We start from the raw sequence: 12,364 nt of genomic DNA on the forward strand, positions 1-12,364 counted from the left end.
TTGACTTAACTGTGCATGTACATGTACTTACTGTCTAATTTGCACACATATGTTAGCCTAATGTATTTGTGCATTTTGGATAGTGTAAGGAGTTTGATTGCAATTTTTGATTAATTCAGTCCTTTCCTAAGCAGCTGTATATGTGACAGATGTAGTTTTTTTTAAGCTTTGGCTCTTGATAGAATTAGATCTGAGGATATTGATGAAAAGAAACAGGAAATATCAGTACCTTAACTCCTTGAAACCCAGGAATCCCATCATATCCTCTCTCGCCTTTAGCGCCCTTCAAGGAGGCCAACATGTTAGTGATACAGTAATTGTATAATGACTTTCAAAAAGGCTTACCACTGTGGCTGAAAGTTTATCTTACAACTTCTCCTGGTTCCCCAGTCTCTCCGATGACTCCAGGTGGCCCCCGAACTCCCTTTAATTGGAGTCAAATGTCAACATGAATCCCTCCAAGTTATCCATAAACTTATACAACTTGAGCAACAAACTGCACAGGAATCTAATGAAAAGTCAGTAACTAGCTGCAGATTAGCTAATGAAACAGCCAGTTAAAGCCTGAACTCAGTAGTGGAGGTTACCTTGAAGCCTGCCGCCCCTTTTAATCCTTTCAGCCCCTTTGGACCTCTGTCTCCCTGTTAATACACAGATCATTAATACAGATCTGCACCATTCGGAGGAAAAATAATGAAAAATCTGAGTATGATAAATTACCACTCGGCCTCTGAGTCCTCTCATTCCTTTCTCGCCTTTGATTCCCTCTTCACCCTGAGGACGCGTGTGTGAGGTTTCATTAATGCCTTTTGAGAATGAGCCAAACTGAACCATTATAGGAGCATACAAGGGCAAATCTTACCTTCAGGCCTGTCTCCCCCAGGACGCCGTAGTCTCCAGTGTTTCCCCTGATCCCCTGCAAAATAAGTTTCACTCGATCACTTGTTGCCCTACAGCTAGTTGTTTGTAAATGGACCAGCATGAGAAAAGGAGCATCAGCAAATGTTCCCATTGTGAGAAAGTCTCTAATGACTTAAGGGGGATTAAACTTTGGATGCACCAGGCAGGGAAGCTGTTTAGACATAAAAAAAACTTTAATACCCAATTACAGTTCAGAAGTAGCTCTTTATTTGTCTGCAGTCAGTACCGACGTTTAAAAAGATAGAGGGATATCTTTTTGGAAAATACATGAATGTATTAATGCAGGGGTGTCCAAACTATGGCCTGGGGGCCAAATGTGGCCCGCAGCCCATTTTTGATCAGCCCGCCAAAGATTCTTTAAATTAAAGAAGGCTCACTGACAGCAGCACATTTGTTTGCTCCCAGCCTCTGAAATATCAAATTGGTGATAACTTTGTTTTGTTAGTACTTTAGTATAGTGTAACCATAGCTTTGATTTTGTTTTTGTTGTTGTAGTCTTTTTGTGGTAATTGTGTTTCTGGATTCGTTTTACTTTTGAGTGCTAGATCGCCTCCTTAGTTTGAATCCAGTCTTTTGTTTGAGTTTATTGAAAGTGACCGGTTTAATTTAACTTATTGTAAATAAATTATTAAACTTGGTACTTTGACCTTGACTATTAGTTTGGGGACTGGGAAAAAACATTCTTTTTCTTAAATATATTATGTTATCTACCTTCCCCCTAGACGGGTGCATAACAGTGACCCTCAACAGAGTATGAAGCTTGTACTTGACTGTATTATTGCTTAGTTTCGGCACAAGGCAGTGCTAACATACTAATACTGTAAACAAACATTTTGACAAGTTTTTATGTTGTTGTTTTTTTCAGGAATATATTGAGACAACACTCTAAATGGTAAACATATTGGCACCAAAAATAATGACGAAATTTTGATTTATAATGCCCTTATGGTTTACTGCAGCAAAAAGCAGCACCAATGATGTTCCAGGGGCAGAGCCAGTAATAACCAGAGCTGACCAAGGCCCCCTGATAACTGATTGTCCTCACCAAAGTCCTTTAAATGATTGGCTATTTGACTTGTCAGCCATCAACTAGCCATTTAAGCATACCAAATCACCAAGCATATCTTAACCTACCTTAAATTGGTTTTACAAACTTTAATATCAAAGTGACGCCCATGAAATTGGCCCTGCCATTCTTACTTATTTCTGTATGTGGCCCCCAGTGGAAAAATATAATGGACACCATTGTATTAATGAATCACAACCAATAATTTGTCCAAATAATATTCAATTATGGGGCAATGCAGTTATTGTAGTGCTCTATATCTGGAGCCTCCCAAGTATTATAAATCATTTAAATTTGATTTGTATAGACTTTTCAGACAACTTATATTGCAGTTTAAAGTGCTTTACAAGACAGCAGAAAACTAAGGCTAAATAGAAAATGAACCAAACACTCAGTACTCAGCCAATCAGTACTCCACTTGGTATGTTATTGAGCTTAGTAGTCGACAGCACCAATCAGTAAGTTCTTTTAACCTGGATTGGATCATATGACTCTCTTGTAAACTAGGTACATTAGAGCAGAGGATAAAGTGAAGTTTTGCCTCTTTTTTTATCCTGGCCTGTGTGTAACAGTACAGTCAGTGCTGTTTAAAGGCTTGCTCAGACAGCAGGATTTTTTGGCCTTTCACAACGGCACAAAGTCATACTAGTCAAGGAAAATCTTGTCCCTTCGTGGCTAACAGACTGGCCACACTACAAGTGGGATCCTGACCACTCATCATATCCTGACTGGCATCAGTCCCAAAAACCTTAAGACTATTTCTTATGATAAACAGCGCTACAACCACTTGTAGTAGAGTATTTAGAGCTCCCCCTGCTGACTGTCTGCAATATAGGTCATAAACCCTGCCTCATCCATGTTAACAGATGGAACATGGGTGAAAATACAGTGTTAAAATCACATCAAATTCTGCTCTAATCCAGATTTAGATAACAATATTAGCTCTTTCTGTAAATTCTGCCCGTGAGGGGTGCTTGGATAACAGCCAACTTTAATTGCAGTGATAGTTTAAGATCAAAGATACCCAAACACTCCTTTAACACTAAGTGCTATAATAAGATTACATGCATTTCTGAACCTTGGTATTGAATCAGTCTGATGGTGCACAGCCTTTTTTTCCACAGCTATCTGCTCTGATGTAGACTAAACCAACCTGAGGGATCTTTGATGTTAACGTGAAACCTGTGCAGGGGTTGTTGGAAGGGGTGTGGCGTCCATCCTGTGGTTTGACCAGCCAGCTGTAGCCTTGGCTCCACTTTATTTCACTATGGCAATATGCTAATACCTATTGTAGTGGTATTTTGGCTTCAGTTCAGCACAATAAAAGGAGAGCTAGGCCCCCAGTTCATTTTAATAAACAGACAATGACAGCTTTATTTTTAATGTAGAGAGATATATGTAAGGGTGGTATAGATATCTTTATCTACTGTGATAAATATGTTCAGATATAGTCTTCCTTTAACATTTGCCGTAAAAGTTCATGGACAAAATGAGGAAAGTGGAGTTGAAAATGTGAACATGCTATAAATCTCACACTGGTGGAAAACGTATGCAGGCATTTTGAGCAGGATTTAGGAAACATTAGTCATAAAGGCAACATAACGGAGGAGTATTGTTTGCACAGATGTTGACTTCCCTGGTAGTAAAAGTGTTTTCCAGTTGGCCTTGTTTCACTGCGTCAACAAACAGGTTGAGAAAGGCCACAGCGCCTTTGTTTTGGAAGTTTATTTGACCATCTCAGCTAACACTTTTAAGCAGAGTCAGCTGGGTGCAGGTTAACCTCAAAGATGGCCGACAGTACGGCCAAAGTCACGACCGTGAACTTTACAGCATTTTTAAGGCGGTATACCCCTGAAAAGCAGAGGACCACCCACCACCTGAGATGGACAGTTCATATATCTATGCCAGGAAATGCCCTCCTTGAATGCCAGCAGGGGAGGAGATAAACATGTTGGGGCTCTGTGATTCACAAGTTGGCAGGAGGTCAAAACTCTAACGACTTACACAAGACAGATGTTTACTCTTAGATGAGCTACAGCTGCAATTCAGGACATCATTATGCATGTACAGCTCTGGAAATGTGCTCTAAATGCTCGAATACATGTGTTTTCACTGGCAGAATGGGGGGATTTCCTTGTGAGCAGGGGGCATGTTAAATGCAACACCATCACACTTGTTTAAAAAAAAAATCCCCTGTCTTTTGACACATGTTCTCCGGACTGTTGTTAAAAGACTCACAGATCTGATCCAACTAACAGTGACTGCTAAGCATTAGAGTTTAACAAGTCATGAGAGGCAATAACCACGTCTGCTACTTCTTGAAGGAGACAAATATAAGTGTGTTTGTCCTTTCACTGCTCCTGTTTATTCATCTAATTTTAATATTTTTTCCTTGTCTTTCACCATTTGGGCTTTGAATTAATTAGCCTTATTTCAGCAAAAACACAAGTGAAATTTAAGAGAGTAGTCAAGCACACTAATGCCACTTATTACTAGACACTTGGAGGGGTTATTGCTCAACTGCCTCGTTTTTCTGTGTGTGGGATTCATTAAGTTTGGCTCAGTTTCCTCCAAATGGAAACGCAGAACCATTAGAAAAAAACTGGGATCATTTGCCAGATTGTGTTTAATCCTATATTCTATTCATGTGTTTAAACTTGTTAGTTTCAGGGCAACAAAAACAACTTTACTGTCACATCTGCATCACTACATGCTTATCTTGGCTTCCTCTTGAATCTTTTGTGAAGCGGACGTGAGTTAGCTGACTCTAAAAGGAGCTGCTATGTTTACTATTGCTGAGTGCGTCTGCTTCCAGATCTGTTTCCATCCTGTTGTGTCTCAGTTGTACTTTTGCTGCCATTTTCCACAGCTTTGCTGCTGTCTCACAATGTTTTACAATGTCACTCACCCACGTTTGGTTTAACTCTTTATATTTCAGCAAGTGAAAGGGGATGCTGCTTGTCCTATGAGAACAGAGCATGCAAATTGTCTCTTGCTACATGAGATAATCAAGATATTTTCTGTCACAGCAACAGCATCAGATACTTCCTGAATTATTGTTGCGGTAAGCAGTAGGGGTTTCTGTGTTCCAGTTTGTTTGCACATTTTAGATTCATGCTAATAGCTTGCCTGAAAAGCTGCAAATTTAAAAAAGATGTGGATATATTTCAAAACGTTTTTGACCTGTTAGTAAAAGAAAATGATGACTTTTTTCAGTAAAAACACACGCAGAGAACAATGGCATCTCTTCACTGACACAATAGAGTAAGGCTGTCACTAGTAATTTTCCAAGAGCACAAAAAGTTGTTCAAAACTCTTAATTTCCACAGATGAAATCCTCCCTTTTGTTTATCTCTTCAAGATGTCATTTTAGGACCATAATGCAATATGGTTTTCCAGTACTTTTTTTTTTTTGTTGACTCACAAAACTCACATAGCGGATGGTTACATGCATAAATTGCCATTTTCTTTAGCAGAAGTTGTACAAATATGAGTAAACTTTGCATAAATTTGGATACAAACCCCACTAGAAGGTAAACTGTTCAGTTTAACAATTTATTGTAAGCGAAATATAGAATAGTGCAGGGGTCTGCAACATGTTGCTCAAATCATCAGCTAACTTGCAGCCCACCCACTTTCCTTACCTAGCTTACCAAGAGGCTCACAGAATGTGTTTAAGAAAACAAACTTCAATAAATGCATTTCAAAAACCTCTAACTTTGCACAGCAGGTGGATCGGCCAGACTACATACCTGTCATCAGACAAATCCACCTCGCAAAGCTCCAATCTAAAATGTTTGTGTAGGTCTGAAAACAGGTCTAGCCAATCAGCATCATTTGAGGAAAACGAGGCAGAAGCCTAACGTTGCGAAGCAAATGGATACGCCTGTTCCCGCATTTCTCACTGGCGAATCCATCTTGCAAAGCTTCCGTCTGAACTGTTTGGTCGCGGCAGAGTCATGATGTAAGCAACCAGCAACAAGAACCCGGTGCAGTTATGGCAGAAGACATTAGCGTAGATGCTGCTATATCGCCAGTTTTATCAGAACTTGACAACATTTCTTCGTTAAAAGAAGGACAAAGAATGGCACTGAGTTCTTTTCTTTTAACAATGACAAAAGTCGGGTTCTGACATGTCTATAGTCACCATGGTTAACAGTGTTATGCTGTTTTATATGGAGCTCATTCCTCGGTAGCGGCGCACACGCACCTCGGTAGCGGCTATGACATCACATATTTTGTTGCTCTGATTGGCCTGAAAAGATGCGACAGACAGGACGTTCACCCAATCACCCTCCGACTTTTCTTTTTCAAAGGCTGTGCCCTTTCCCGAACGCTGTCTATCAGTAGTTTACTGCACTTCCTGCCATTCAAAAAATACAGCAGTGCTAGCCTGTAGAGCTGAAGCTTGTACTGGAGCTGCTTTTGACGACTGCCTCGTGTTGTCTTGTTGCTCGGATTGGCCCGTAATGAATGCGACAGACAACGTTCATCCTGCCCTTCCCAAAAGCTTTGTATGGGAGATTTCCCAAATGAATGTGAAATATATCCATGCAACATATATATGAAAGTCTATCTGGCATGTCAGGTTGTTGTTCCACTTCAATCAAATGTACAGATGTTCTTCCTCCATCACTACAAAATGAAATGATAGGCCATTCAGTTGTAAAAAATTGATGCTTCTTTCAAGTTTGTAAACTAACCTACCTGAACAATCAGAGCAATGTTAGGTCAACCTCTATTGACACACTGGGACAGATCTGTTTAAAGTTAGCAGATCTACGCTACATGCAAGCCTGTTTGCCAGATTTGTGATTGATGAAGGTGGCCAAGCCAAGACAATAGGGAAAGCATACTATATCCACATGCAGTGGAAAATCAAGGATCTTCCATGAAGCTTGTGTGCAACATTTTCAAAACCACTGTTTCAGTTGGCATAAAAAGCAAAGCGATGCTTCACCACACTTGAGTCCACAGTAAATTTAAATCAGATTTCTCTGCAGGCAACATGCCACAAACTATAAGCTGAACAAGCTGAAAGCAACATAAAAGCATCTGAGTGGTTTCTCTGCTCACTGGTGTGGATGACCTGCTGCTGTGGACCCACCTGACTCCAGCTAGTACAACTATTAATATCAGCCATACACAAATCATTACTGTAAATGTTAAAGTGAATACAAGAACGGCACAACTTGGATTGTTTCATTAGTTCCACTTTTTCATTGTGATAACTGTTGCTAGTGTTAGTATTAGGATAATCACTCTACATTGTTTTTCCTGCAAATATCAACACACTGTTACTATTATTATGGACATCAACAGCCTACTGCTGTGGACCCACTCAACTACCAGCATCAGTCCTACATCTATTATCATTATTCATCAGTCAATCTTTGTTGTAAAGTGGCATTTAAAACCAGAGTTATCCAGAGACGCTTTACAAAGAGGGCAAACATGACTGGACTCTTTGATTAGGGAGGAGAAGAAATGTTAGGAAAGTGCATCTAAGAGCAGCTCAACATTAATGGTTATGATAACCAATAACTGTCCTCTTTATTGTATAATCTTTTTTGCTGCTAATTTAGCTATTATATTATTATTAATATTAAAATGTTCAGTCTTCTATCAATCATGGTTATTTCTGCTAATTCCTCACATAATGTTGACATTATGGCTATAACCAAGACAATAAGACTTCTTTTTTTCATGCTCAGTGAATCTCCTTCTTCTTTTCTGCATCTTCCTCTTCTCTCTTTCTGCATCTCCTTTTTTACTCTGCCTGCATCTCTTTATTTTCACTGTCTTCATCTCCTTCTCACCATCTTTTTCTCCTTCTTCTTGCTGTCTGCTTTTAACCTTGCAAAGCAGATGGATATGCCCGTTTCTGTGTTTCTCACTGGCGAATCCATCTTGCAAAGCTCACATCTGAACAGTTTGGGCCCAGTTAGAAAGTGACAGGACCAATCAGCGTCGAGGGGCAGTACTTTCGGGTGCAGCAGAGTTGAGACAAAAGCAGGCAGCAACAAGAGGCCGGTGCAATTATGGCGGAAGAGATTAGCATGGATGCTGCTGAGGCACCAGTTTCATCAGAACTTGACAACATATTTGCATTAAAAGAAGAACAAAGAACAGAAGTGAGTTGTTTTCTTCAAAAATGACAAAAGTCGTGTACTGACATGTCTACAGTTGCCATGGTTCGTGTTATGCAGCTCTCTATGGAGTTTAGCGGTGCATCTCAGTTTGGATCTATGACGTCACATGTTTTGTTGCTCTGATTGGCCAGACAGATGTTACAGACAGAACTCTCATCCAATTCCCCTCTGAGTTTTTTTCAAAGGCTCTTCCCTTTCATAAACGCCATCTGTGGAAGGTTTAACAGATGGATGTATGAAACAAATCCATCTGGTGTGTTAGGTTAGTCTGCTTTCCCATCTTTTCTCTTTCTGCATCTCCCTCTATCATTTTACCAGCTAACACAGCTTCAGTAGATGGCTGTAAAAACATGGGTCTGATCCTGCTCAAGGTTTTGTCCAGTAAAGGGAAGTTTTTCTTTGCCACTGCAGCTTTGCTTAATGTTGCTTCATGCTGAGCTCATGTTGATTAATGTTGGGTCTTTATAAATTAAATAATAAAGAGTATGGTCAAGACCTGCCCTCTTTTTTACCCTCTTGATTTTCCCTGGTCTGTCCAGCTGGCTGGCTGTCTTTGCAAAGTGTCTTGTGATTGTTATTATTATCATTGTTAAAGAAAATGCAAGAAGACATTCCCTGTTGGTGAAATGATGAAAATAGTGGTGACTACAGTGGATGAGACCTTATCAGGGACAATAGAGGTAAGAATAAAACAATGTCTGCTATTGCTACTGTATACTTTGGTGCTGAAAAAGAGTCAGAGAGTCTCTTTGCTGTAAGCTATTGGTATTGACATTTTACTGTGGAAAATTCAGTTTTAGTAAAACTAGTAAAATGTTCACTATTTTTATGTGTATTTTTTTTGTTGGAACTTGGGTATGCACAATCAGCAAATGCTCAACTTGAGGTGTTAGAATGGTATCAGCAGTAAAGAAATGGTTTTAAAAGGGTCTCTTGGTATATTTATGTGACTGGGAGGCTTGCTTACCCAGTTTCCTTGTCTCCCTCTGTCTCCTGGTTCTCCTGGAAGACCTCTGTGACCCTGAAGAAGAATTGTAAACAAATGTTAACATAGAATTCTCTTCATTATGTTCAGCTAAATTCTTATTGTGCAGGAATATTCACCTTTAGCCCTGGGGGTCCCTGAACGCCTGGTTGTCCATGCATGCATTTGCAAGACGCTCGTCCAGCTGTTAGGCCAATTTCTGCATACCCTCCACACTGACACAGACAGAAAATAGAGCCAGGATACTTTAAAAAAGTCCATCTTTAATGAAGGGAGTGGAGGCATGTTGAATTACAGCTGACTCACCACATTAGAGAGCTCACAGCAGCCCTCTGAATAAGCCTGCTCCGGGTCACATGACACATCCATCTGCTGGAGATCCACCTAAAACAAGACAGAAGATTAAATATTAGGTTGAACCCAAAATTGATGATGGAAGATTGCTCCTGACTAAAGAACTCCCAGATATTTAACGCACAGATGTCGAACGGTCTCCTGCAGCCCGCTTCACTATAGACGTGAACCCTTGCTGAATGACCGGTCTCTCCTTGTCAATGGACTCCACACTGACCTCCTCACAGTCTATCAGCAGCTTCACCTGGCTGCCCTTCACGCTCAGCGCCAACTTGTGCCACTCTCCGTCAAACAACTTCTCCACACCGTGAAAGGTCCTCAGCATCTGGCTCCCATGGGGGCTGCTGTAGAAGAAGTCTAAAGAGCGTGTATTTCCATGGAAGCGCAGGCCCACTTGCTCTCGTCCCTCGGGGTCACTGACCTGCCACAGGTCCCAGGATTTCTTAGCAACATCTTTGGTGACTTTGAATGTTGCGATGACAGAGTAGTTGGAGGGAAGTCCATCTGGATACACATCACTATGGCAGATAGTGAGGTTTAGAGAACGCCAACAATCTTTTAAAAACAATTAAGGGCTTTGTGGAAACATGAGGTATTTATTTATAAGATTAAGAACAGAGCTTCTTGAATCTTATATCTAGATTTTACATTAGCATATGACACATTTCTTTAGACTTTTTATAAAGATTTTTTGATCACTGTCCAGCAGACAACTGATCTTTGTTTCTTTTTGAACAAAGCACAGATTCAGTAAACTCAAAGACAATGGTGAATTCAGTGCCAGAATATATGAGTTCAAAGTGAAACAAGACAGAGTCTGCAGACATGCAAGTAGCTCTCTGAGGCATAGACATCTGCATATAAAGATACTTACAGTACAATGCCAATATGTTGCTGTATACCAGATGTAAGAGGTACAGTGTTTATCATCATATTCTAGCATGTTAGCATGCTAATGCTACTTATAGATCTGTAGGTGCACCATGCAACAGTTTAAACATGAATATAGCAGATTTCAACCTTGTCCTTATTAAATATATCATTGAGTGATAACTTTCTGAAAACAGACTGGAGTCCATCTCCTTCTGGTTTTGTTTTTTTCAGCTACATATTCACAGTAATGGCATGGCACTTTCTTTAGACTGGTTATGATTTACTAAGAGGCTCCTTTATGTTTCATACATGCTTTTTTGGGATCTTCTGTTGTCCTGCTATGTGGAGAAAGAGAATACCTCAAACCATCCAGAGGTAATCTTTATCAGAATCAGTTTTATTAGAGGCAGTGTCATCAGAGTAACTCTGGGACTGCTGAGTTGTCATAAGGGTTACTCTCTGACTACTAACTAATCATCAGAGCAACTCTGTGAGTGTTGAATAGTCATCAGAGAAGCTCTTTGAGTCTTAAGTGGTCAATCGAGATCTGCTTTAATCACTTTGTGTTGACCCATAGACTATAGAAAGAATTGGACAAACCCTGTGTGACTTCAGCTGTCTGCTTACAATAGGCTGCTTCCATATTGAAATCGTGATGTCAACCGAACTTTGGATCAACCTAATGGTCCACCCACTAAGCTCGACTTCCTGTCAGCTAGCTAGCTAGCACTATGGTTGACAGAAACTTAGCTTTGGCCTGCCAAACTATCTGTCAATCAAATGAGACGCGCCAATCAGTGCACAGTGAGGTTTTTCCTCAATATAATCAAAACGATTGTGGTACAAAAAAATTCACCCCCAGTACAATGACAGCACATGAATACATTAGCTAATGAGACAATTTTGATTTTTTCAACCAAGCTGTAAACCAGTTTATTTCTAGTGTAAAAACCAGCATTTTAACAGTTGTTCAGATGGGACTTCTGGTGTTTCTGCACACGGCCTCCAGTGGATACTCGTGGTATTGCAAATATTTGCACTTCCGCATTGGCTTCATTTTTCAGGACCGGAGGTTGCCGCTTGGTTGACCCTTGACCAGAGTATACTACAACTTCCAGTGTGGTAACCTGACTCCTCTCCAACCTTTGAATCTAGTGATTTTTGTGAGCAATTTTCTAGTGAGTTTCTTTTTTCATCTTTTGCAGTGGCTTCGTCTCCTTGCCAGTGCTTCTACGTACCACCAGCTGGTACACTAACCGTTGTATGCATTATTGTTCTTGTGGAATAAACTCCTTTAACCTCACTACTTTGTCTCATGCTCTGCTCCTGGGTGTTGTTATATGTTCATCACAATTGTTTCTTTGTTAGAACACTACATATAATACTTATATATAGCCAAAAACACCCTTGTAGAACAAAATGTAGCTCTTTATAAAACATTGCTCCTTGCTGTATGGTGAAAATTAGTTCTTAAAAGGTGTTGGAAATATTTCCAATTGGAATTTCAAAAACAGCTCTACACAGTGTGGAAAACAGCTCTGAAAGCATTAAATACAACTCTGTAATAAGTAAACTATGTTCTGTATTACTCTGTATTCAGTACAATTGCTGTAGAGTTGTTTTTATGTTGGAGTGCAGCAGTGCAGTGATGAAGGCCCCAGTGACATCATCATTGGCTGAGCTGTTCAGCCTGGTATTACGTTTCTCTTTAATGTTTGGTCAGAAGAGTCCTCTACTGCACCTGTAATCACACCTAACAGCGATGACATCATTAACTGACACACTGCTGCCAACTGAGAAGTCAAACCACTGGAGATCAACCAAAAACTATATTCTAAGACTCTTTGTAAAGATCATTTAGACCCAGATGGTCTGGTTCTGTACCTCATGGTCTTCCGTAGATGAATTGAAGGGTTGACTCGATAGGCCACCGCCTCAGGCTGAGATCCGTCCACTCTCTTCACTCCTTTAGACCCGGACACATGAAACTCCTCCAGCAGATCAAAACCTCAG

The 12,364-nt window shown here is 40.2% G+C and overlaps 1 protein-coding gene and 1 long non-coding RNA gene across 5 annotated transcripts in view; one reads left to right on the forward strand and one right to left on the reverse strand.

Annotated features, from left to right (window-relative positions):
- The window catches only part of LOC121510892, a 123,875-nt gene extending 112,239 nt beyond the window's left edge, over positions 1–11,636 (forward strand). For all 4 annotated transcript variants that reach the window (XR_005991997.1, XR_005991998.1, XR_005992001.1 and 1 more), the window contains one exon: positions 11,557–11,636. This is a non-coding gene — a long non-coding RNA (uncharacterized LOC121510892). The remainder of the gene's footprint in view (positions 1–11,556) is intronic.
- zmp:0000000760 (collagen alpha-1(XXII) chain) overlaps positions 1–12,364 on the reverse strand; it is a 28,730-nt gene that overhangs the window by 14,264 nt on the left and 2,102 nt on the right. The window contains exons 2-11 of the mRNA XM_041789226.1: positions 12,236–12,359; positions 9,603–9,996; positions 9,431–9,508; positions 9,244–9,339; positions 9,107–9,160; positions 863–916; positions 721–774; positions 588–641; positions 371–424; positions 230–283 (exon numbers count right to left, since the gene is read on the reverse strand). Coding sequence (XP_041645160.1) covers positions 230–283; positions 371–424; positions 588–641; positions 721–774; positions 863–916; positions 9,107–9,160; positions 9,244–9,339; positions 9,431–9,508; positions 9,603–9,996; positions 12,236–12,359 — 1,016 coding nt within the window. The remainder of the gene's footprint in view (positions 1–229; positions 284–370; positions 425–587; positions 642–720; positions 775–862; positions 917–9,106; positions 9,161–9,243; positions 9,340–9,430; positions 9,509–9,602; positions 9,997–12,235; positions 12,360–12,364) is intronic.

This window comes from Cheilinus undulatus, linkage group 6 (genome assembly GCF_018320785.1).
Source record: "Cheilinus undulatus linkage group 6, ASM1832078v1, whole genome shotgun sequence".
NCBI lineage: Eukaryota > Metazoa > Chordata > Actinopteri > Labriformes > Labridae > Cheilinus > Cheilinus undulatus.